The sequence below is a fragment of the Arvicola amphibius genome, chromosome 2, assembly GCF_903992535.2.
Source record: "Arvicola amphibius chromosome 2, mArvAmp1.2, whole genome shotgun sequence".
NCBI lineage: Eukaryota > Metazoa > Chordata > Mammalia > Rodentia > Cricetidae > Arvicola > Arvicola amphibius.
In genome coordinates, this window is record NC_052048.2 from 187642020 (window position 1) to 187668936 (window position 26917).

General features: G+C 45.0%; 2 protein-coding genes across 2 annotated transcripts in view; one reads left to right on the forward strand and one right to left on the reverse strand.

The window, feature by feature from the left end:
- Window positions 1-10769, reverse strand: part of Dennd11 (DENN domain containing 11) — a 28446-nt gene extending 17677 nt beyond the window's left edge. The window contains exon 1 of the mRNA XM_038320515.2: window positions 10500-10769. Within this exon, the coding sequence (XP_038176443.1) occupies window positions 10500-10767 (268 nt within the window). The 5' untranslated portion in view covers window positions 10768-10769. The remainder of the gene's footprint in view (window positions 1-10499) is intronic.
- An 8761-nt stretch (window positions 10770-19530) lies between these two features.
- Window positions 19531-26917, forward strand: part of Wee2 (WEE2 oocyte meiosis inhibiting kinase) — a 24496-nt gene continuing 17109 nt past the window's right edge. The window contains exons 1-3 of the mRNA XM_042054574.1: window positions 19531-19551; window positions 20017-20400; window positions 25703-25890. Of these exons, the coding sequence (XP_041910508.1) occupies window positions 19531-19551; window positions 20017-20400; window positions 25703-25890 (593 nt within the window). The remainder of the gene's footprint in view (window positions 19552-20016; window positions 20401-25702; window positions 25891-26917) is intronic.

Here is a 26917-nt window from a genome sequence, read left to right on the forward strand (position 1 = left end):
TATCAGACACAGCTGAGCTACATCCCTAGGCTCCACCCCACTCTTTATGGGGTTCACCTAATAAAAAGTTTCTTTTCCATAACCCATAACTACTTATAACTTGAGGAAACTTAAACTTTGTACTGAAGCCTAGTATTAAGTATCAATTACACAACACATTAAGTTTTCCCAAAGAGAGCATTCCTGTATAGGCAGCAGAGGAAAGTCATGCAGCATTAAGAACGTTACATCTGCACCAGAGCACCCCTTGAGAGCCCTCCAGCCATATCCATCCTCTTACAGGTAACTACGGCTCTGAATCAGCTTGGCCCTTTTCAGATTTTATAAGAGCAACCAGTATGTCTTTTGCTCGTTACTTGTTCACCTACAGTGATAAGAATGGTGTGTCCATATATCACTTCTCTCATTTGGGCGTGGCACTTTATCTATACTAAACTATGACGCCCATGGAGGTTAGTGCCCATTAAAAGCTATGACAGCTAGCGTGACTGAAACAGTTCTATCACTGCCATCTGGGAAGTGCCTGCGCTGGCTTCTGAAGGCACTTACTTGAGTAGGCTGAACTACGTGGCTCAGACTCCCATTCAACCCGTTTCCAGTTTACAGCTGAAGGTGGATGTGAAGGACACACTGAAGGTCGGTGCTGGGGCATCGAGCTGTCTACCTGCGGGGTTGCTCATCCTCACCTCCTAACGTGAGAACAGCAGCCAGGCTTGCCCATGCTACTGATGATACCTGAGCTTGGAAGGTAGGTATGTTTTCTATTCCACAATCGACATCAACTTCTATTTCTTTAAGATTTATTTATTTGTTGTATATGAGTGCTGCATCAGATGCTTTTTTATGCCAGAATCTGCCATCAGATCTCATTACAGATGGTTGCGAGCCACCATATGGTTGCTGGGAATTGAACCCAGGTCCTCTGTAAGGGCAGTCAGTGCTCTTAACTGCTGAGCCATCTCTCCAGTCCTGGACATCAACTTCTCTTATAGGATACTCACATCACCAACACTGGGGGCAACTGGCCAAGCATGGTGGCCCATGCCTTTAATCTCAGCAGTTGGGAGGCGGAGGCAGGCAGATCTCTGAGTATAAGGTTAAATCCCAGGCCAGTCAGAGCTACATAGTGAGAGCAGCGACCGGCTGACCTAGGTCCCCATCTGCCTCCTCCTTCCTTCCCATTCATGTCATGCAGACAGCAGCTTTACACAGACTGCCAAATTAGCCCCCACGTTACATAAGAGCTAGTCCCTGTGGCAATCCTTCTATACATGATGTCTGAATCTCGACTGACACAATTCCCACACGTTCCTGTTGCTTCACTGAGGATCCTTTGGGAATCCCAAAGCTAATGTGAACACGGTTTCTCAAAGAAAAATCAAGTATGGTGTGAAACACTTTTATGGCCAGATTTTTTTTAGGTTGAACAAAGACCACCATGTATTTTTTTTTATTATTATTATAGACCTTCACTGAGCCTTTAGTGATGTGAATCTCAAAAAGATCAATAGTGTTTAATGTTTTCCAAAATCACTGACAATACATCTGCGCTTTATTGTTGTCTGCTTGGGGGGATTTTGATACAGGAACTCACACTCTAGCTTAAACTGACCAGGAACTCGCTGTGTAGCCCAATTCTCTTCCTCAGTCCAAGGACTAGAATTACAGGCATGAATCAATATGCCTCGCAATAACTGCATTTTTATGGACCATTTTCAGGGACTAATTTTATTGAAAGTCCCTTCGGTGCTTTTAGGCATGCTGGTATAACAGGTTCTGCAAGCTGCCCCTCAATATCCATTCTCAAACCCTGCTATTTTTAACTTAGTACAAGGACTCCCAATGAAGATTGTTTCTCAGCCCTTCCTGCACGTAGGTGTGGGATACAGACAGAAGTGAGACACGTAGCTTCCAAAATGTGCCCGAAAGGGAAGGAACACGCTGCCCTTTCCTCTATCATGCTGCCTAGAATGGGATACGGGTGATGTCATGACAGGAGGAACAACAAAGCCATAAAGCGACATGAACTCAGGTCCCTGGGTGGCCCCATAGATCTGAGCCGATACTTTAATCTTTGGCAAAGCTAAGACACACATGAAAAAGGAATGGATCCTATCTTGATTAGACCATAGCTGTTAGATGCCTGGTATTCATGAGCAAGGCCATATTCGACTTCATACAGCTGCCCTAAAGAATAATGTCGCCTTTCTTCAGCCTGGTTTTCAAGGTCCTCTTCACTACAGCTCTGTGCCTGGCCAAACCAAGGAGGGGAGGAGGACATCCTGCCTGCTGCATCCTTTACTTTTAGAGGAAGGCACGCCCTTCTGGGTTAGGAGCAAGGTCCACCAGAAGCGCGGATCATGGACATAGCAGAGGTTCAGAGGCTCTGGGCAGAGCTCATTTCTTCTGACATGCTCCTTGAAGGAAAGAAAAACAAGCTGCAACTCTTATTGCTCAACTATTATGCCTTAGACGCCTGTCTCTCTGGTAGTCTGTAGACTCTGAAAGGCTGGAGAGGAGGACTTTTGCTTGACTTTTTTTTTCACATCCCAACACAGCTCAGTGCCTAGGACAAGAGACGAAGGGCAATAAAACCAAAACAAATGGAACAATACAGCTTTATTAGGAACAAGCATGCCTTTTAAACAGCTAATTGATGAATCAGTGGTAATTATCCTGGGAATGGTAATGACATTGTGGGTTATACAGGAAAACCGCCTTACTCTGAGGAAGCGCATTCTTAATTATTTAGAAGTGAGATATAAACATCATTGCAACTTATTTTCAAATAGTTCAGGCTGGGGGGGGTGTTAATATTTAAATCCATATGAAATCAATGCCTTTTACAATGCCTGTTAAATCTGGGTCAGTGATGATTAGGGAACAATTTGAACACAAAGAACTCCTTATTTTCTATTACAGAGTCAATGCAATCCCAATTTTTTTTAAAAAGAGCCCAGCTAGTCATTTAATAAATAATGAGAAATTAATTCTAAAGTTCTGGGCAGGCGAGATGGCCCAATGGGTAAAGGTGCATGACCAGAACCTCTGAAACTGGGAACAAAAGCCAGGCTTACTCATCTGTTTCTGTCAGGTATCTTACAACAGTGCTGAGAAGTAACTACCAGCTCGGGGGGCTTGATGACAGAGATCATCAAATTAGTTTTCACGTGATTTCAGCCATGAGGAACGCCAGAGAATGCAGAAGACTCAGCCACGAAGAAATGAGCAATGCTCTTCCTTCTCCCACCGCTGTCTGGTGTGTGCTGGGAGCCACCACCACCCACTAGTATCCCAACTTACCATGGGACCTCAGGTAGCCCGTGTCGTGTCTCACAGTCCCCTGCTCAGCCCTCCAACACTCGCCTCCTTAGGGAAACCGCAGGTTTCTCCGGGAGCATCACACCCTTATGCAGTACTTATGTATTTCCTACCCACCTCATGTGCTGGAGACTCTCCTACTGTCCCTACTAGGTTCTTCCTCCTCCCTCCCCTTTCTCCGTGTCTCTGATGTTTCTGAGGGCTGTGCCTACCTCTCACTTTTCTCATGAAATTGATTTGCACTGCATGGTATTTCCTAGCAGAGGTTTCTGGAACACATTATTTCATGTTATAGTGGAACTGACTGTATAAGGATGAAGCCAATGTGACAAAAATGTCAACAGATGGAGACTCGACATGAAGGATACACAAGTTCTTTCAGATTTTTCCTGAGGCTCAACCAATCTGACTACAAATCAGGGAAACAAATGAAATGGTAGAAATTCATATATGTCTGTCTGTCTGTCTGTCTATCTTTCTATCTATTATCTATCTAACTATACAAAAAGGATCTATCATCTATCTATCTACCTACCTACCTATACATAAGGGACTTTGCAAAACCACAATTAAGAGAAGGGACCACACCTAACTATTATGATTTGAGCTCATTTTTCTATTAAAAAAAAAGTATTCTGAATTAGAGACCAACTTCTATCTGGAATTTGTATAAGTATAAAGAAAAATGATTTTACAAAAATGGAAATCCTTAGGGGGAAAATATTTAATGCCAGAAAAGCTTTACACAGAGTCATCCCTACCTATTCTAGGCTCAGACTTTATACTGTGCTCTCAATTTCACCAAACATCCTCACTCTATCAACAAAAACATAGTCAGGCGGCGTGGAAGAACTCAACGAGAGTGACCTTATAAAAGAGTGTCATCACTGACACAGGCCTTGCCCTTCCAACTTGGTTTCCTTCCATCTCCGTATCCTCCCAGCTGTGGGCCTATATCACAGGGACCTATAGGTCCTCCCTAGTCTTTCCCACAAAGACAGCTTAGGGGGAGGATTTCACACGGTCACCAAAGGAACAAATGGGGTAGTCTGAATTGTGTACATTCAGCCAGTCTGGCTGTTCAGTAAATACTGGTGGGGCCTAACCTGGCAGCACAGTGTCCGGTGCTGAGCTCATGCAAAGGCAAACATAGTCCTATTCAAGGGAACCAGGACGAACAAATAATTGGGCTAGCAGCTTGTGTATCTAGGAGAAGGTAATAGGGTTGTGGATGTACACATTGGTATGAACTCTGCCATTCCATTGCTCCTAAGGTCAGCCTAGGGGCTCTGTGTGAGGCTTTAGAAACTCTTGAGGTAGACAAGACATAGGCTGTCCCAGGTTAGGGACAGAGCACTTACTTAGTCTTTGTGAAACCCTGGGTTCAATTCCAGATACAACAGAACAAACGAAGCTCATGACACAGGTTGTCCCCTCTATACAGGGCTGTGTCTATCTCCCAGATATTCTGCTGAAATGTGAAATAACCTCACCCGCTACGTGCCAGATGTCACAGTCCACAGCCTCCTAAAACCTGGCCTGCAAGCTGGAAAGCTCACCTCAAAATATTTAAAGTGGAGAAAACAACAATCTTGACTCCAATCTCTTATAAGTTAGAAATTAGGCTCTTCCCTCTATTGGGGGGCTCCAGCCAAGCACTTCCTGTTGAGATCTTCTGGACTGGACAGTGGGCAGCATCCTCTTCTAACTCCTTTAGGCCTAAGGGCAGGGGTGCTGTATAACATTTCCTGAGACTTGTACACTGGCTATTTCCCATCAGTACTTACTTCTGTCTCTGGCTTCAGCTAGGAGGTAAACAAGCAATTCTGTCTCAGAAATTCAGGACGGAGCCAGATATAGTGGCTCATATCTGTAATCCCAGCACTCAAGTGGCCAGGGGAGGAGTCTGAGGCCAGTCTGGGCTATATGGTGAATTTAAGGTCATCCTGGGTTAGATTGACAGATCTTGCCTCAAAGTAACAAAAAGACAATAATAAAGGCAAGAAGCAGGAGCACTGTTGGTCCCAACAACAGATTACTTGTATATAATCACTTAACAAGCCACTGAATCCTAGAGACAGAAAAAACTGCAAAGAGCGTTTGGCCCAGTTCCTGTCCAGTCTGTATCAATTGCCTTTGGGTCTTATGTCTTTTGATGTAATCTTACACTGCCTTAGATGAGAACACAACCAAAACAAGAGGCAGAGACAGAATGGAGAGTTCTGAATCAGGGAGAAGTTAATCCTGGCAATCTCGAGGCAGCCATATGTCAGCCTACAGCTGAATTCCAATGCACTAATTTTACACAGGGGGAAAAAAAATCTCGTGACAGGCCACTCACACTCACTCTGGTGTACTTCACAGCTCCAGGTGTCTATTTTTCTCTTGTGTAGACTCTTCGGGAGGATCAAAGGTATGCTCCTTGAACCCCACAGTACAGTCCCAGAGACCCCAGCAGGCATACAGTGAGTGGTGGGCATTGTAACCACCTCCCTTCCTTTTCTCTCTGTGGAACCTCAAGAGAAGAAACTAAATTCACAACAGATGGTTACAACTTTCAGGCTGGAAACCACAAAGCAGGTGAATCACCAACAGCTCAGGAAAAAGTCTGCCAACGTGGCATTAATCAATAACCACAACTGCATTCCAATCAACCACTGAGGTGGCAGAAAACACTGAGGAAGGACGGTGACAGAGTTGCCCTCGTTTGCGACTTTCCTGTCGCCTATCAGAGTCAACTTTCCCCTTCCCATCCCGTGAGTGCCACTCTGAGGACGACTGTCCACTCCTAGAGCTTGCTTTCCACCGGCCCCTCCCATGTCTGCAAGGAGTCAGGTGAGCTGGGCAGCACTCCAAGTCACGACTGACTTGGGCACCAGACCTAGCTCTAATATCATAGTACCTTTCCATAGTTCCATGATAAAGTTTAAGATGAGAACAAGTGTGCGTAGATGTTTTTCTTTAAAAAAAAAGGTTGTTATGTAGCCCCAAGTAGTCCTGAACTGTGAATTTTGGTCATGCACCACCACACCTGGCTGTACATGTGACTGATTGCAAATGTCCCCATCTGACAGATGCGCAGCAGCATTTGGATAGAGGAAGAGGTGTCTGCGTAATGTGGGCAGCGGCTGGAGGCTAAGAGAGAACAGGTGATTCATTTGTAATCAGGAAGGAAAAGCTCGCCAGGTGATGCGCCCTGCAACCATCTCTCTGCCCTTCTGAACCACCCCAAGGCGAACACACGCAGCCCTGGAAATACCCCCAAAATAAGAGCAGTGCACAGTGAATCTTGTAAAGAAATGGTCTAAAGTAGCTAGATTCGTAGGACCCCAGCCAGGAACGGAGAGGTTAAAACTGCATTGACCTCTACTACCCTGGGGCAGCAGTTCCTGCCACCAGCGGGGGACATCCCAAGGGTGGGGTTACTTTTTCCTTAACCAAGCAGAAAAAAGGAAATTTTACTAGAAACCCTAGAAGCCAATGTAAAATCTGGGCCTAAGTCGTCACAGAACTGAACACAACGAAGAAAGCAATATTCTGGCAGCCGACCTCTTCTACCCAGCATGCCAAGTTATCATCTGGGACTGGTTTCAATAGCAGCTTTGTGGCCCAGATGGCCAGCACTGCCACCCGACAGCTAGTTCCCAGCCTCAGATAAAGCCTCTGTGTGTCTCTGTGCAGTCTTACCTTGAACCTGAAGCCCTGGATCTTTCTGTCGTTTGTAGGTCAAACAACTCTAAGTTTCAAGCGATGAGCCAGGAGCCCAGAAGAAACCACTTCCCTCTGATTTTTCCGACAGATGCCCAAAGAAGCTCTCCCAAGCTTCTGTTTAAAAGTGCAAACGATTTACTCCTCCTTCCACTCTTTGGAGGACCACTCATCCCCATTCCAGCCGGGATCCACTCCTCCCTCATAGGCTTCTCACTAGTTTCCCAATCACCTTAGACACACACCCTGGTGTGTCTGACAGGGTGTTGACCGAGCGGGGAAGCCTCACTCCGAATGTGGGCAGCATCGTCCAATGAGCGGGAGTCCTGGGCTGAACGGAAAAGGAAAGGGGGGGGGGGGAGAAAGCAAGCGGGGAACCAGCATTCATCTTTCTCTGCTTCCTGTTCAAGTGCTATCCCCCACCACCGCAGACTCGCGCATCTTTCCTCTCATGGTGGACTGTATCTCCTCAAACCACCGCACACTCGCACCGCCGAGTCTTTCCTATCATGGTGGAGCCAAACCCTTGCTTCCTTAAGTTGCTCGTCAGATATTTTGTCATAGAAACTACAAAAGTAACCAGTTTCCCCCCTTACAGCCACCACCAGACAGACAAACCACAGCTATGGAGTCTCTCCTCCTCCCATTCCTTCTCTGTACACCCCAACGTGTGTGTGTGTGTGTGTGTGTGTGCGTGCGTGCCTGTCTGTCTGCCTGCCTGCCTTTACACACTGACTTGTACATATGCCAAAAGTAGCCCGTATTGGGTGAGAGGATACATGAACTGTCCATTGTCTGGACAGTGGTTGGGGTGGATTAGGGCCTAAAAATGAAACCTGAAGATGGAGACAGGAAAGACATGGGGAAGTGATAAGATCAGAGCAAGACATGAGACAGAGCCTTCATACCTGTGAACTTAATGAGACCGGCTCTGGTCTGGGTACAGCAGAAGTATCTACTTGACTACTTCTGATAACGCAGGCTGAGGAACTTGCCTGGGTGGCCCAATATTAATTAGGAACATATGGCAGATGGGGCTCCGGAGAGCGGACAAGATCCTGGATTAAAACAAAGAGACACAATTCTAACTGCAGTGATGGCTCCAGCTTGCAGGACGGAGTGGATTTCTCTCACCTCTTTACACTGTCCTTCCTCAACCACCATCCACACGGGCCCAATGTGCTCTTTCCGTCCTCCTGGTGCTGAGGTTAGTGACCCAGGACTTCTCGGCAGCCTCCATCCGCTCCTCTGCTACTTCTAAAAGATGTGCTACGCAACTTTATCTTACACAAGAACTACCAGCATATTACACAGGATGAGAGGAGTCATTTACAGGGTGGGACGGATTAGAGGAAAGGAGATGGATAGGAAACAGCTGCTTTCTCCCCACAACTAAACCAAGTTAATGACGCTCACCCAGGTGCACACATCTGCCTCTCCCCAGATCCCTAAGGTCGTAATGAGGCAAAGTGAGGGGGCAGAGGTTCAGGCAGCTAGAAAGATATCTGGTTAAGAGTCAAGTAGATACTGGCTAGTTCATCCCAAAATCTGGAACCATCCTTGGTGCCTTTCCTCACGAATAAACTAAGTATAAATAATCAGCAAATTACAGAGTAGTTAGAATTAAACCAAACAGGATTATAGCAAAATGCCTGCACAAGTGGGGCAGTATTGGTGCCAGCTGTCTTTTCACATTAACCTTAGTCTGAAAACCCCTTCTCTCTCGCTCTCTCGCTCTCTCTCTCTCACACACACACAGAGAGACAGAGAGAGAGACAGAGAGAGGTAGAGAGAGGCATAAACCAGGAAACCATAGTCAGCAGCTGTGACTATAAACCTATGCAAAGTCTTTAGGAGCTTTTATGAATTGATCAATATTAATTACGAACTGATGGCTACCAATAACTGATCAGTTATAGTAAGCGATCAATAATCTATCTTTTCAGCTCTGCCTGTGATTACTGTGGGATTTTCTTTTCCCTTCCTTTCCCTAGACTATATCACCAGACAGTTACCATTATGCAGTCAGGAGCCGTCAATGTCCCCTTTCCAGTTCCTACACTTCGAGTGGCTTTTAAGCTTGCCTCTATTTACCTTCACATGAAGGAGTACTCCACAGGAAATACAGTTAGCTTTAAAAAAAAAAAAAAGTATTGTTTTGTCTAACATTAAAGGTTTTGGTTTTTTTTTTAAATCACAGTATTTTTAAAACCATGTATGTATAAGAGTCCTAGTTGTAAGAGTCAAGCAATATGTGTAATGAGCTGTAAGAAAACAGTACGGGGGGGGGGCGTCAATTCTATTTCAGGAAACTCTGGCTTCATTTGGTTCGAATGTGCTGGTTGTAACGTAAATTTAATTCCACATGGCAGATCGGAGTCAAAAAAATAAAAGTTTGAAAGTCAATGGAATGAGGTAAGGAGGCAGAAAGGAACCAAAGGGGCTCGAGTTCTTCCCGCAAACCCAGCCACTAGGAATGGAGCTTTCGCCTTAGTTAAGGAGCATATGCGCCTATTTGCGGGCTCAGAATCTTGGACCAGTTAAGTGGCTCAGCCTAGAAGCCACCAGTTTCCATCACAACTGGATCCCTTTCACAGAATCCAAATCTTCCTACCGTGCACACCTTCAGGGTAGGAAGACTGGTTTCTGGAAGTAGGAACTCCCAGAAAGAAAGAAGAAAACCCTTCCTTCACAAACACCAACTCCTCACTCTAGCAACTCCAAGGGGAAAGCTTGGAGGATGCAGCGTTTGTCCTCCTTCAAATATGAAGCAGTACAGCGGCTTGGGGACTGCGATGCAGAGCCCTCAGCCCTCGCATTCACTTTCAACGCACACCCCCCCGCAGTGGGTAGTTAGGGTAAAGACGGTGTGACAAACCAGTTAGTTCTCCTAGAAAGACAGCCTGCCAGAGAAGGCTTCTCCAGCTCCATCTCCAAATGCTCCCACGTTAATTCCTCAAAATAAAGCCTTCGGAGAAAGTGAACTTGGCGCCTAGGAAAGTTACCTCGCTGGAAGCAACCAGGAGCAAGGGCAGGCACAGAGCAGGGTCTTTCAGGACCCGCGTGGGAGGCGACTTACGCGGGGGTGGAGAGTGGGGGTGGGCTCCCTCCTCTCGGCGTCGAAGGAACCTTCCAGCCGAGCAGGAAAAAGAGAGAAAACAAAAGCCAACGTGCCCGCGGCCACAAACCAATCCTCCCGCACTGAAGCGGAGCAAGCGGGAGAGCCGCGAAGAGGCACCGGAGCGGAGCTGAGAGCCCCGGCGGGACGGAGAAGCGGGCGGAACAAAGCCCCCAAGATCCCTGGGTTCCCATCTGGGGCACAGCGCCCCCGTGCCCCGGGACTCCTGGGCGCGGAGGGATGCAGGTGTGTGCCGGGAGTGCTCACCCAACGGGTCCTTCCCCCGCAACCCAGCGGGCGGTTGCCGTCCCCACCCCCCCAAACCATCTCTCCATCCCTAAGCGTCTCTCACCCGAGCGGGGATCGAAGGTGACCACGAACACAGCCACCACCTGGTCCTCCTCCACGTCGCCCAGTTCCAGACGCCCGGGCTGCAGCAGCACTTCGGGGGGTGCTGGCTCGTCGGGTTCCCGCCTTCGGGACGCTTCCGCGGCGGCTCGGCCGCTCCCACCGCCGCCCCGAGCCCATCCTCCCGCCTGCAGCGCGGGGTCCTGCGGCACAGAGACCGCGGGGCCCTCGGCCCAGCGCAGTAGCGGCGCCGCGTCTCCCTGCTCCACCATGGCGAGGCGAGGCGGAGCCGAGGCGCGAGGGGCGGGGCGGGCTGCGGGCACTCCCCTCCGGGCCTGCCCGCCCCGCCGCTCTGCGCCGGGCGGCCACTCTCTTGGTGCCCGCCGGGCTTGGCCACACCTGCTCCTGCCCCTGTCCCAGCCGATGGGCTTAGCCCGGAAGCTCGCGAAAGTGGCCCACTCGGGATCGGTGCCCCAGGGCCTGGTCTGGGCTTCAGTTCTGCATCTCTGTATGTGGGTGCTTTTGACCCAGAGTGTTGGGTGCAGGGCGCACATCCCTTCGTCTGTCCACCTGCGCGTGGGTCGAAGCGCCTTGCCACCTAGGATTCCACAGTGAATTTGTGTACGTCACCATTATTTTTAAGGACCGGGGCACATATATTATATAATCCTGAGAGCTTGGTGAAAGCTGCTTCCAAGTCGGGAAGTAAAGCAGAGGACTGCTGACTTCCCAGATGTTTCAAATCTATACATAAATCAGGACTGTTGGGTGGCTGATTGGGATGACAATGGGAATGTATTTCCTTGTGTATGTGCAATTTGAAGATACTAAGTTGGAGGTTATGGATGTTGTTCTACATTAAAAAGAACAGAAAAAAGAAGTCAGAGGAGAGGGGGAGGTCAGTCCTTAAGCCTGTGGCTTTGGAAAGTAAGGATTGCCTATAAACTCCCTTTGTATATTAACAAATAAAATTTTGAATGTCTCAACTGGGGGGGGGGGGAGTCAACCTAGTGACTTGCTCAGAAGTATGCAAAAGAAGCCATTAAAATCATGAGAAAAAATAAGATGGCAAGAGGCAATTACATAGATACACAAGTCACCCCATGTTTCAAGAAGGCCCAGTTTCGGACAAGGACTTGGTGGGTTTCTATGTTACCTGTTACTCCAGCGACCTCTGTGAAGCTCATGGTCTTCCCGCCAGGGATGCAATAATAATATGCTTAATCCTGGTCTCAAGAGAGTCATCAATGACTGCCCACAGCTGCTGCTAGTTCCAAATATGCAACTCGCAATTTAACAAGAAAACATTTAACCAAAAAAAGAGTAGGGATTGCTGCCGCCATCATTAGTTAGTTCAGCCTGACTCCCATCCCCTAAAGACATGCTGAGGGGTTATCACACTCAGTTAATGAAGTCATTACTGAAATGGGAGCTGGGAGACATACAATCCCAGCTACAGCCAGGGCACAATCTACTTTTAATTCAAGGGCACATCAGGCTGGATTATTCACAAACTCTCAAGGCCATATGCCAATACTTGAGAAAACTGAGCCACAGCCAAAGTTCCTGAGGTTGAGACATACAATATTTTATTTTTAAATACAAAAATGGGGGTTGGTAAATAATCCTTAACCTTTCCAAAGTCACCAGTTTTAGAGGAAATGGATTTTTTCTTTCTTACTTGAAAAAGATCCTTTCTTGGTCTTTTATGGCAATGTGTGCCTCTCTCAGCATTTCCTAATTTAATGCCCTAGGACCACATACACACCCATAAATGTAACTTCCAGCACAATCAGCTCTCTGTAGATGCAGAAGAGTGAAGTTTCCAGACTGACAGCCATGTTCTGTCTTCAGCATAGTCTAGTCTGCTGACCATGGAACCCAACAGTATGTTTCTAGTGCTTTGCATAACGTTGCTCAACAGATATTGGTCAACACAGGAAGTGAAAGCAGAGACTTAGGCTCCCAAGCTGCAGGCCCTCTTGCCAGAATTTATTTAGTATCTTGCAAGTGGTGGGTGCACCGAGATGTTAGTGATGGTGCTGGTGCTCTGCTTTAGCGTACACATTCACAGTCTGAAAGATGTTTTTGAACCTGAGCACCAGATTGATCTCTGTATCTACTGAGCTGTCACATAATGATGTAGAGACATTGAGTTTAGCTGTTAGAGCCGTTCTGCTTGGGAACAAGTATTTGAGAAACCATGGGAGAAAGGCCACAATACCAGAGATACTTGCCTGAGGTTATGACATTTCAAAACGGGTTCACCTACAACACCATGTCTAAATTTTAAAATAAATCATTTACTTTCTCAATTACTAACTATATCTGTATTACATGAAGTACAGAATATTTTTAATCTACAGCCTCAAAGTAGATGGTAATCGTAAGGACTTAAATCGTCCTATCTCATCAATTCTAGAATGCAGAGTGCATCTGTGTTTAACCACGCTGTGGGGTCTTGACAATTGTCATTGAGGTCTGCTTGTCACAGAAGAGATCTCTGGTTGCTTTGTCAGCCATGGGGAGGAGCCGCCAACCTGAGACTAAGCTGAGTCAAAGCTCTGCTTGAAGTTTCTTGGATAGGGCTGGCAGGGTGACTTCCAAGTGAAGGCTAACTCAAATATTGGCTTGTAATCCAAATCCTTAGTTGAGATTTTTCATTCCTCTCCCTAGGGACGAAGCGGAAACAAGAATTTTCCTTATCTAGCCCTCTTTGTAGGAGGCTGCTTTACTGTTTTCCATGGCCATACGGGCATGGAAGTGTAAGCGCTTGTCTTAAATAGATATTTATCAGAGATTTCCTTTCTGTGATTGCTTGTTGACAGTATGTGTTGGGTTTGTTTTCTCTTTCCCTTTACATCAGATCATGAACATTTATTTTGGTATCCTATAAAGGAAAATGCATTATTTTGGTGGCTAGTGTTATGTGAGAGTTGGATAATTTATATCGCCATCTGTCATTGTTGGAGAGTAAAGCTCTTCCCCTTCTGCTGTGTCTCAAGTTTTGACCGAATTTCACACTTACCGTAAAGCTCTGTAACCTTCAGCCCTGCGCATATACTGGGAAAGATGTGAGAAAGACAGATGTTTCTCAGACTCATACCCCAGCAGGGAAAGTAGCTATCAAGCAATAAGTAAAATGTGGGATGAGGGTAGACAATCAGTCACCAGCCTGTTGATGTGCTAATAGCTCGAGGTGGCTGACTGGGTTCAAGTGCATTCTTATCTTTTACAGTCTTGATTGTTATATGCTTGTATTTTGTAATTGAATTTTTTTTCAAAATATATGCTAGAAATTTGTGTTTCCTCTTTAGAACATGCCTGTCCATTTAATGTCTTAATCTTACCCAGTCTTGTTATTATGTGAGACTTAACATTTTCCCATTGAATAGCTAATATTTGTGTATACTTAGGGAATTATTTCTTTAATTCCTTTGAGTTGTAATTCCTTTATAGCACAATGCTAAATCACTGTATTTGCTGATTATGAATTTCTAGATTGTCTATTTTTACACTCCAACTACACCCATGGGAGGCCCTGGAAGGTCTTAGTATAAGAACATTATGATTCTATTTACTCTTTAGAGAGAGCCCATTAGACGCTAGATCAGAATAGAGTAGGTGAAGCAGGCACTGGATCCCTGTTATGAGCCTGAAGTCTTGAGGGATGAGACACAGGGCATGGGGGTGGGGAGAGTAGAGATGGGATTTCAGAGAAAGTGAGTCGTTCTCACATGAAAACAGTGCAGAAGGAGGGGCGGAGAGGGAGGCTTGGGACCTAGCGAGGGGAGCCTATTCAACGGGCAGAACAATCTGTGGTAAGATCAATGAGAATCTGAAGTTCCAGAAAGAGGACTGTGATGTAGTTATAAATACCAAGGCTAGTTGGCTGTGGACAGACAGCATCCCTAGTAATGACACTCTGTGGAAGTGGGTTCAGACCAGTTTTAGAGGACTGAGCCCACTGAACTCCATATTCAGGAGCCAGAACTGGAGAGAGGTCATTCCAACACCTTATGGATAAGATTTTAAGATACACCTGTAATTATTTATTTGGTTGCAGGTAATCTAATATTATTTCAAATATTTTAATAAGTTGATATTCATAGTAAAAGATTAATCAGTCTGGGAAACAGCTCAGACAGTAAAGTGTTTGCTTTTTAGGCATGAGGACCTGAGTTTGCTTCCTAGAATGCACACTAAAAAACCCAGGCATGGGGACACACTGCTGTTATCCCGGCATTGGACAGGCAGAGAGAGACAAGTGGATTCTGCCCCCGTCGCCAATCCAGCGAGAGACTCTGTCTCCAAAAGAAAAAGAAAAGGAAAAGAAGGCAGATAATAGTTGGTAAACGACACTCATGTCCTCTGTCATCTGCAGCCCCCCCCACATGTACCTGCACACACAAGAACATACACACACACACACACACATGAGCAAAACAATCACTGCACAAGAGATGTAAAGAGCAGAGATTGCCATTTCTAGCTCCCCACTTCCACTCTATCCTTAGAGAACACCGCTTTGGACCATTTCAGAGTTTCAGAGTCTCTGGTGAGTAACCCTGTGGAGGGGTGTTAATTCTTCTTTATTATCATCTCCAACCGCTCATAAAATGCTTTCTAAGTGGTAGTGAATGCCTGCAATCTCAGCACTTGGGAAAGGAGCAGGAAGGTCAAGAGCTCAGGGCCAGCCTCAGCTACCTAGAGGATAAAGGCCAGGCTGGCTACTCTATATGAGATAATTTTTTTGAAAAACAAACCTAGGGGCTGGAGAGATGGCTCAGTGGTTAAGAGCACTGACTGCTCTTTCAGAGGTCCTGAGTTCAATCCCCAGTGCCTACATGGACCCGTAATGAAATCTGGTGTCCTATTCTGGTCTGCAGGCAGACATACAGACAGAATACTGTATGCAAAATAAATAAATCAGAAAGAGAGGGGGGGGGGGAAGAAAGAAAGAAAGAAAGAAAGAAAGAAAGAAAGAAAGAAAGAAAGAAAGAAAGAAAAGCAAACCAGTCCAAACTAAAGTGGGGGTAGGAGATCTTACAAAAATAAAACATCGGTGTAGTGACTTTGTAATAGCACCAGACTCGGAAGCACAAAGAAGTGGCCTCGAGTATTTGATCAAGACTTCTTCTAAAGCCTGTCCTTGGGTCAGAAATGAGATGTAAATCAAAAAACCACAAAACTTTCCCATACTTCCTAACTTATTCCACGTTAGAAAACAAAGTCTATCTGGATGCCTGTGTGTTGGTGTGTACAGGTACATGCAAAGACGTATACGCCCATATATAAAGCGAGCAAGGAGGCAAAGGGCTCCTATCTCTGGCTGCAGTGCTAGCTGGGGTACAGGTAGCATGACCTGCTGTAATTGTAGGGAAGTTGGAAATTCTCACAGCTAACAGAAATGACCAAGTGACTCCAAGGAATGACTTTTAAGTATCTGCTCCTCAAAGTATGGGCAGCATACCATGGATTTCTAAATTATTGTGCACCACTTTAGAAATCTGCTCCTGCTCAGGGATACTCACTCTGCCTCTACCCCAACAGTTGTTTTAATGAACAGCTTCTCATCCTGGCTAAGGGGGAAACTGGGGCAAGAGAAGCCATGAATTAGTGTCTGCTTGATCCGTTCACTAGTTCTGTAGATTGCAAAATGGTGGATTAGCCTGGAGATTTTTATTATGGGTGCCAAAGTATTAATGGGTGAAATGACATGAAATCATTGATTTGCTTTTAAATACCCTAGTGCACACCCTCAAAAGACCTGATGCTACAAGGAGGGCTGAGTTATAAAGCTGTTTTAAAGCTTGGAGCCAGGTTATCATTCAGTTATTATAATATAATATTGTCTTCCCTGATGAGGAGATGTTTATCATTTTCACAAGAAAAATTCAAGCGGGGTAGAGAGCTGGTGATCACACTTGTTGCTCTTCCAGGGGACCAGGTTTGTTTCCCAGATCCCACATAGTGGCTGACAACCATCTGTAACTCCAGTTCCGTGGGATCTCACACCCTCTTCTGGGCACAACACATTTATGTGTGTGTGTGTGTGTGTGTGTGTGTGTGTGTGTGTGTGTATACATATATAGATGCATGCAGGCAAAACATTCATACATACAAAATAAAATGAATCTAAAAGAAGAAAAATGTAAACAAAAGCATTACTGGGAAGTCAATGTTCCAGTGCTTCTGGTGGGGGCAGTCCCACCAAATATAGAACCACCTAACATCACAACTGGGATTATCTTAGTGACAGGCTTACTTCACTTTGAAATAATGTGGCAGAATTTCATGGTAGCCTGTTGAGGTTTGTTTTTACAAGTCTCTCTCCAGACTGAGGGGTCATCAGCCTATATGACCTTCCTTGGAGTGACACAGTCTCATCTTCTAACGCAGTGGTTCTCAGCCTGTGTTTTGAGACTTCTTTGGGGGCTAAAGACCCTTTCACAGGGGTTGCCTAAGACCGTCCTGCATAGCATATATTTCCATTACAATTCAACATAGTAGCAAAATTACAGGTATGAAGTAGCAACAAAAATAATTTTCTGGCTGAGGGCCACCACAGCACGAGGAACTGCTGAAGAGTCGCAGCATTAGGGAGGTTGAGAACCGCTCTCTAATGTGTCACCTTACAGGCTGTGCTTTCACCCTTCCGCTAGAAGAGTCTGCCATCTAGGTGAACACAGGGTCCATGCCTTGCAGGATCAGTTTCAGCAGGCAGATCTAGCTTCTGCTTTTGCTAAGGCCCCAGACCCAGAGTGGATTCTCCTTATCATTTGGTAGTATGTTTACAAAAGACAAACTCCCCTCAGAAAGGAGGCTTGGGGATCTGAATGCTCACTGGCACACAAGGTTAGATTTTTTTTATACACATCTCGCTTTTGTGATCTTTAGTTTTGTCTAGGCAGCAATTTCTGTTAGAGTATTTTTTTTAAAAAAAAGTGAAATATTTGACTATTTTAAACAAAACTAAGAACTATTATTTCCCTAAATCCATCCAAAAACAACTGATAGAACTCCTACTGGGAGCCCGGAATTAAGGGAGGGAACTCCTTTTGCTCCCACTGACACAGATAGTGTGGGGCCTCCGTTAACAGATCACCCTGGTTATTATGGGATGTCTGGGACGGATGCACTGAAGCAGAGCTGGAATTTTCCATAGTGTGAAGAGGCTAGGAATGGAGAATCGAGTATAACGTGACAGCAGAAGAGGTGAGGTTCCAGGCCAGAGGCAAGACCGGGCCATCAGAACCAGCAGCTGCTCAGTTCTCATTGATTTCCACCCCAGGATATCATGGTGGAAAAGACTGTGGCTGGCACTAGATTCTTAGAGCATAGCCATTGGCAACACAAGAGCTAAACACAGTTCCTCCCCCAGACAGACAATATAATTATAAATAAATGATTTATTACATATGTAGTTGAGAAGTCTAATAGGGAGAGAGGAAAGGTGGGGCACAGTGGTAAACAATGATCATCTGATCTACCTGGGAAACGCCCACCCGCCCAGCTGCTGTGCTTCACCTCCAGGTCCAAGACACACTCAGTATTTTATGTCAGGCTCGATTGGGAACAAGGTCAACAACTAGCTGGCCTGGAGAAGAAGTGGCAAGTTATGTGGCGTGAAGAAGGGAGAACGGACCGACACGGAGAAGAGGAATCTTATCACCTGACTCACTGGCTTGTAACCAAGAGCCTTACTCCTGGGCTCAGAGTTTCTGTTGATGAAAAACTTTTTGCTGGTAACCTGAACCTTCCTTTCCCTTGGATGGCTTTTTATTGCCACTATGGGATGCTGAACCTCTGACAAAGGTGGGCACTGAGTTTCCACATGTTAAGAGGATTGTTTCGCTGCCTGTTCAAGAACCTGAAACAGTGTGTGGGGGTGGGAGCGGGTGGGGAAGACCAAGAAAAACTCATCAGTGGGCCACCTGCCAAAGCCCTGGCTCATGAGGAAACCTTCAGCTGAGGATGCGTTCTCATTCCCCAGTTTGTAGTTAGGCTGCCCTCTCTGTGAGTCCTTGTTAGAACTTCCTTGGGGAAGGAGTGGGAGGGAGAGGAGCAGCTTGTGAAGGGACCAGTGGAGAGAGCGGAATGGGAAGCAGTTGTAAATCCCAGACTCGGGTGAGGGGGGAGTACAGTTTGTTTCAAACTCCTTAGGCTACCTTGGTCCCTCAATCTCTGTCCTCTCTACTGCTCTCTTCATGTCAGGCCCCTTCAGAGCCACTTTAAATTCCATTGTTTTCCATTTTCAACCGACTGCCTTTCGCCGAGATTTCGCCTGCAGTATCAGTGAGGCTTCCTTCCCCCCCCCCCCATCTCTTTCATTTCATAATTTTGTGTACACACTGTGTAATGATTATTATAATCAAATCGACACGTCCCTCCTCTGTGGGATTAGACCCCCCCCCCAGAACTTGTTTACCTTATAACTAAACTGGTTGTCCCCGACCTCTGGCAAGCAGTGTTCTACTTTCTGCTTCCAAGAGTCTACATTTTCTAGACTCCACGTATCAGTTGAGCTCACATGGCATTGGTGCTGTACTGATTTAACAGCACAGTGTCCTCTGGGTTCGGCCATACTGCCCGAAGGGCAGGGTTGCTTTTGTTTGTAGCCAGATAGCATTCCATTAGCTCTATGTGCCACAGTTTGGGAAACCCATCCATTTGCAGATGGCATGAGCTGGTTCACATCCTAGCTGTGCTAGTGCTGCAGAGAACATGGGGACGTGGAAGTCCCTTTGAGATGCTGTTTTCATTGCCTTTGGCGGGTAATTTCACTGAAGAATATTGTGGGATCATTTTTTTTTTTGCCACCCAAGAGGCTTCTGAGAAAGAAAATAAATAACTGAAAAATATCTTTAAAAAGGCATTCTATAAAATATGGCCAATTTTGGCTCAAAGTAATTGTATTTCAAAATTATTACTACCATTCACTTCCAGGCACTGCTGTCCTTTCTAAACCTTGTCAACTCAAAAATTGGTTCAATCTCCTGAGAGCTTTAATTGCTCATAGTCGGTAGGGAGGGATGATACTTGAATCAGGAGAGGTGTGTCTGGCAAAGGCATAAGGGGTGACCCCAATGAGGAGACGGACATCAGGGAAGACATGCCAAAGGTCGGCAAGGGTCATCAAGCTATGTAAGCGATCCTAACGCTGCTGCTCGCCGGGAGATGGGTGCGGCGTGGAAGCTGTGGAGATCGGTCCTGATGCGTGGCAGATGTGAAGAATGGAAACGAATTTCCTTCTGATGATGAGCCTGCTCCCCAGTTGACTAACGGGCGTTTTTGTAAATTAATGGATGCCAAACCATCTTAGTAGTATTTCATAGCTACTGGCCACTGGGAGACTCTGCGGGATATCAGGAGAGTACTTACAGGGATTGGATGCAGTTGACTGGGGAGTTGCTGGAGAGTTCTTTAATCAGAATGGAAATCAGGATGTGCTGAGGCCTTAGGTGTATGGTACTTAAGGGAGAACATGTGCAGTGTGTCTCTCAGCTGTTGGTTGGTAGAGGGAAGGGAAGCCTAAAGAGCTATGTTCCCTTCCCAGAGACCTCCTTGCCTGCACTGTAAGGCTCTTCGCTGAGGTGGCTGACAGAGGGGTTGACCAGAATAAGGAACTAAACTTCTCCATCTGTGAAGATTTTGAGAGTGGAGGAGAGATGGCAGCACAAGGCACTGGAGAGGCCCACAGCCCAGCGTCTGAGCGGGATAAGGATGAGGAGATGGAGGATCCCAAGTCTTCCCCCAGAGATGAACATTATCCTTCTCCGACCAGAGACATGGAAAGACCAGGTCCCTCTCTGTGGGCTTCACCCCTTCCCAAATGTCCAGATACACCAAGACCACCCAGGAAGAGCAAGCCACCAGTTGCTGACAACCTCTCCACGCCCAAAGTGAGTAAGCCGTGGAGGTGAGGGGGACCATGTCTCTGAGATCTGTTCTATGGGTTAATGGATGGGAGAAGAGGGTTTGGTCGTTTGCATCTATGATGTATCTTCGGTTGCCTGTTTCTTAGTGGAAATGGATGCAAGTTTAAACTTACCAGGAAACAGAATGAGATGTCTAGCTGCTTGTTTCCCTCAACTAGTAACTATTTGGTATTGGCTACACAAACATCTTAGCTGAAAAGATCTTAGTTAACAAATAGTGGAACTGGAAGAGATGTGGAGGTCACAGCCATCCTGTGTACTTTGCACATAAGAAACCCAGTTTCTAAGAGATGCGCTGTCTTACCTTAGCTGCTGTCAGAAATAAGGCTGGATCCTTCAATTTTCAGTTTGGTCTATTTTCCTTCCCATTATGCCAGCTGGCTGTATTTCTGGGTAATTGCTTACCAATATTTTCTAGTACAGGGATGGTCAATGTTAACCATCTGCACATACTCATGTCTGCTGCTGTTGCTCTTCCCAGCACAGAGTCCCCTCTGGTTTGGGCCTAGTGCAGTTTGGCACCTCTATTATATTGGGGAAACGAGAACTTGTTTGAGAACTGAAGGTGATAGCAAGTAGGCAATGGTTGCTTAGAGATCACATATTCTTTGATTTACTACATTACATTGCTCATTTATTGAAGCCAGGGCTTGGGGATGGTTACAGTTAGGAGATTCTGATGACATGGTGTGATTCCCCAGGCTGAATATTAGCTTGGCTCCCTGCCAGCTCAGCTGGAGGTACTTAAGATCATTATAACCTGTGTGATCCTGGCTTGCGGCACAGTCACTACCAGCGGGCCTCTGTGGTGCCTGCTGAGGGCCAGAGTGTGTCTACCAGGAAAAACTAGGCTTCCTGTTGAACTACAGACAATTAAATCTGTTCTGCTGTCCATCAGAAGGTGTTTCAATGTTCCAGTCCTGACCAGCTGATTGTCTGTTTTCTTCTTCTTGAGAACCCACTGTGGGTGATAAATACAGGACACAATCTCTATTTTCAACCAGCTTACAGTTCATCGGGAGATGAGCAGAGTGGTATTTTGAGAGTTCTCTGTGAAGAATGACTCTCGGTAGGATGATTAGGAAAGAAAAAAAGGTGAAGGGAGCTAGGGAATAGCACTGACAGTTGGTGGTGTTTCAATGGATGATGGGGAATGGGCTTTGGGAATATGCAGGCAGGACAGTGGGATGAGCATACATATTTCATTCATTACATCACCCACAATGTGCTCTGTATTAGCAGACCCTGTGCTAGAAGACACCATTTACTTTAACAAGTGCCCCTCCCCCAGTTAATAAGCAACTGAAGAAGTAATAAACACCCAGAAAATGGGATGTTGAAGGATGGCAGAGTTTGAGGAACAGAAATTTGGAATTAAGTTCAAAACAGTGAGGGCAGTTTTCTAAAGGAAGTGTTGTCTGAGAACAGACTTGGATAATAAACTTGAGTTTGCCAAGTAAAGATGGGAAAAGAGACCCTCAAGCATCCACTGAGTATCCGAGGGGAAGGAAAATCATTTGCTATTCAGTGGGACAGTACCCTCTGTGTAGGAGAGATGAACAGTCTATCCTAAAAGTGTTGAATTAACCATGCAATGGTTTTGAGTATGGGTATTCTAGTCCACAAGGTAGACTAGACCAGAGAAAGTCTTGACACAGGGGAAAAATTCACAATGGATTCCGTTGAGAGCAGAAAAAGGCCAGAATTAGGACAGGCGTGAACAGGGCTTAAGTTGAGAGAAGTTCAGGAACTAGCGATAAATTGATGGGGTGTTGCATGGAATGGAAGATAATGGTGAGGCCTCTTGCTTAATTAAATAGGTGGAGCCCAGGGTCAAGATGGGAGACACTGAGGATATACATGTTTGGGTCGGGGGGATAAAACAGATATGTGGAATAAATAGTTGGCTAAGTGGGACATGGAAAACAACCGAAGCCATGTGGCATTTAGGAGACCAGTGAAGCCATGGCTGGGGATCAGGTCACATGTCTGAGTGCTGCTATGAGAAGACAGGTGCTACCGATCTTGGACCATGGCAAGATGAAGAACAGGTATAGAATAGAGCCAGGAAAGGTAGGTGGAAATATAATGGGGAAAATACCCACTTCACTACAGTACATTTAAACCAGGATGAGAAGAGAGCAGAGTACCAACTCGTGGTGCTTTCTGGAGACACTGCTGCTGAGGCACAGGAGAGCAGGGTAGGCGTATTTCTGCCTTTCCTAAGAGGTGCGGGCAGAAGTGGTGTGATTTCCTTCTCCATAAGGGATTCTTAGCAGAACCACTGAAGAAGACTGAAGAAAGTGTATTAGTAAGGCTGGCGCAGCTGATTACGTTAAACATTAGCTGATGGTGATTACATTGCAACATCGTAGATTCAAGACTCAGAGGCTTGGGCAGCTTCTGAATTAGCAGCTTGCAAACACTCCAGTGCAGTCTTGACAGGAGGCTGCCTTCTCACCATGATCTTCAGAAGTCAAGGAGCTATCCCTCACATCTCCTTTAATCAGCCAGTGTTGTCATTAGACATCTATCCACAATCTCTGGAGTGCACACAACCTCTCTATCTGCTTTGCAATCTGCTCTACTTCCAGGCAAAGCTTTATTTAATAATGGATATTAATATCTTTTCCTTTTTTGGAGACCACAAATTCTACTGGCCTTCATATTTCCAAACTAGAAACCCTAGTGTCATCTGCCATGGTATGATTTTTTTCCTTTTTTTATCTGAAAATTTAATAGACTCTTTTTATTTTCCTTAAAATATGACAGAAGAATTATGGGCAGCATTGCAGATTTGTACACGCTGCATTTCACATGTGAAAGATGCATTTTACTTGGCATTATAAAACTAGCATTTGTTGGGGGAATAGTCTAGTATAATTCTGAGTTATTTCCAAGATTACACTGAATATGGGGACATAGCATTGTGTACTATAGTTTTCTTATTTTGAAACTATAGTCCCTCTTTATGATAAACTCAACTAGAAAACAATGACATTTTCAGTGTGGGTTTTGAACACAGTCATAAGATTATTCACTCTGTGAACTCTAAGATATATTAAGACACTTATAAAAAATTCCTTGACTATGCCAATGGTCTATTTTCACCTACAACATTATGCTAAGTTGTATGTTCCATAACATCTTTCATTTCTGCTTATGTCAATTTTTTATTGAGTATCTATTAAATCTAACCATCTTTGAAAGCTCATATTAAACAAATCAGAGGTAGTTTGGCTTCTGATGTTACACTGAAAAGTCAAAGAATCAGAATAGTAGGATTCTTTGATAGCAGCTCCCAAGTGCAACAAGCATACTATAGAGTTCTATCTTGACCACATGTATACTATTGTGTGCTTTCAGAAATACAGCATGGGTAGTTCTCCAGATCCTGATGCGTAGATCTAATAACATCCTGTTCTTTCAGGATCCTTTGTCTTTGAACTTGACAAACTGGTCAAATTCAGGAAAAGCCTAGGTTCAGCTGCATTGGCAAGTCTTCATTCTTCTATTTATTGATGGCTGTTTATAGCCATATCAAAGCCCTGGAATCTTTTTAGTGATTTTTGTTATTATTACTTTTACATCCCAATGTTTTCCTCCCTCCTCTCCTTCCAGTCCCTTCCCCAACTCTGACCCTCCACTCCTCTCCTCCTCTATTTCTATTCAGAAAAGAACAGGTACCTCATGAATATCAACCATACATAGCATATCAAGTTGCAATAACCCTAGGCACTTGCCCTCATATTAAGGCTGAACAAGGCAACCCAGTATGAGGAATGGGGTTCCAAAAGATGGTAAAAGAGTTAAAGACAGATCCTGCTCCCACTGTTAGGAGTCCCACAAGAAGACCATGCTATACACTGTAACATATATAGAGGGTCTAGGTCAGTCCCATGCAGGCTCCTTGGTTGTCATTTCAGTCTCTCTGAACCCCTATGAGTCCAAGTAGTCGATTCTATGGGTTTTGACCCCTCTGGCTCCTAAAATCGTTCCTCCCACTCTGCCACAGGATTCCCTGAGTTCCACTGAATGTTTGACTGTAGGTCTCTAAATCTGTTTTTTTGTCAGTTGCTGTATGAAGCCTCTCTGATGAAAACCAATATATGAATATAGCAGAATATACCCCCCCTCTCTCTCGGTAGTCATGTTTGGTTCAATCCTAGGTCTCTGGTCTATCCTGGGTCTTGGGGCTCCAACAGTGTCAGGGTGAAAGCCCTAAAATCTCAAGAGATTATTTTAGATTATATATAATTTTTAGAGCTGCTGTTGTTTAATAACAATCCACTCAGCACAAGTGTAAAACATTGTCTAGAGGGGCTTTATCATCTGCTTGAATATTTGGAATGGTATATTTCCTAGTATAGCTACTCATTCTTACAACTAATACCTCGAACTATCACCACTAAACTTCTCTAGAATATATACTCTAAGGGAACAGAGACCTCCTTATGTTTTTAAACATCTACAACAGTGCCTGCCACTCATGAGTGCGCACACATACATGGTCGTTTATATTAAATTATACCTCTCTAAAATGCTGCTGGTTAGGGTGCGTTTAGTTTAAAATCTTTATAGCTCTCCTATTCATTCATTTCTCCTTCTAAGCTTGGACAATGCACAGTGTTAATGCTGCCGTTCTTCCTAATACCACTCTTTTAATAGATAAAGACCTTTTCCTTCCTTTGTTTATTTTTATAGTCATTTTTCTTTCATTTAAAGATTATTATAGTTACATTATTTCCCCCTTTCCCCTTCCTCCCCATATCCCCATACCACTCTCCCCTTGCATGTTCTGTCTTTTTCAAATTCATGGCCTCTGGCTTTTTTTTCCTTACCTTAGACAAAGACCTACAGGCAATTAAAAGATTCTGAGAGTAGAAAAAGTGGTGTTCTCTAGGGAATACCAAGTGAGCAACCCTGAAACCATATACATACTAGTAACATTATAGGACTTAGCAGGTTATATTTATATATTTAGGAATGTATACATGTGGATTATTTTTTAATCTCTTTATTTCATTTCATGGGGTTCTTATAATTTTATGTGGTGTTTCTAAGTGAATTTAAGAACTCTCCTTTTTACTTAGAAAGTCTATGACATACGTCTCTTAAAAAGACACTGATGAACTGATTAACACACTGTGTATTCATCAGGAGCTACAGTTTATCTCTGTACCCATCAATATCTAATCCAGCATCTACCACTAATTTTCTTTTACTTTTTAAATCCCGATCCTGATTTGCCTTTTGTCATCCTCAGAATCCACTTGAGATGACTTCGAAAGGAAAACTCTCTGCCCAAAGCGCTAAACGTCCGAGACTCTCACTTTCTCCCTTCATGGATGAGAAGACCTCTTTGTCTCTGGTTAATATCAACCCATTCACTCCAGAGTCCTATAGAAAATCAGTCTTTCGATCAAGTGAGAAGAGGAAAACCAGAGGCTACCAGTAAGTATACAGTTCTCTTAATTTCTGAGAACTCCTTTGGGCCAGTGCTAGAATAAGGTTAGGAACAAGAGCTCTCTATTTGAATGAAACCAAAGTATTGTGTATGTGTTCCTCATCCCTGCAGGTCAGTGTTGGTCACAGAAACTTGGGCATCTTTCCACTCTGACATGTACTGAAAGGAGCTTTTGACAGGAATCCGGCAGAGCAAGCAATAGATCTGACTTACAGTAGACAGCTGTGTTGGTAGGGACTGAATTTGATGGACTTCCTTTGGTTAATATGAGGCTAATGACTGGGAGGGCATTCATATTTCAAACTGTATATCGCAGCATTGAATTTGGCTTGTGATACCTGGTGATATTGGTGACGAGAGCTACGGGGCAATTGTTTGAACTTCTCTGTAGGTGATGGAAAACTGAAGAGGGTAAAAGATAGTGCTGCTTTCGGAGAAGCTAATAAACGACAGCCAAAGTACCCTATTCCCCCATGCCTCAGGATAGTAGAGGTCACCTAAATAAGGATCATGTTTGTTAAATTATCTCTCCTTCCCTATCCTTCTTCACTGTGTTCGTGTGTGTGTGTGTGTTGGAGGAAATGCACATGCCCCAGCTCATGACTGGAGGTCAAAGGACAACTTAGGGAATCAGTCCTATCCATCTCCTATGTGGATCCTGGGGCTTGAACTCAGGTCCTCAGGCTTGCTGGCAAGGGCCTTAACCTGCTGAGCCATCTCACTGCCCTTCTGGGTTTGCTAACTTGGGGACACTGCTTTACCAGTTTTCTTTGATACTTCATTCTATATAATAGAAGCACACCTACTCAGCAACATAAACGAAGAGCTAACTGTCAGAGCTCTGTAGAACACCTAATGCTCCCTTCCCCACTCGGTGAAGCCAGCAGGAAGAGAGAGAATTTGGATGAAAGTGGAGTGGTGGTGACATTGTGTAGTGAGTGACCTCTCTCTCCCTCTCTCTCTCTCTCTCTCTCTCCTCTCTTGCTCTCTCTCTCTCTCTCTCCCCTCTCTTCC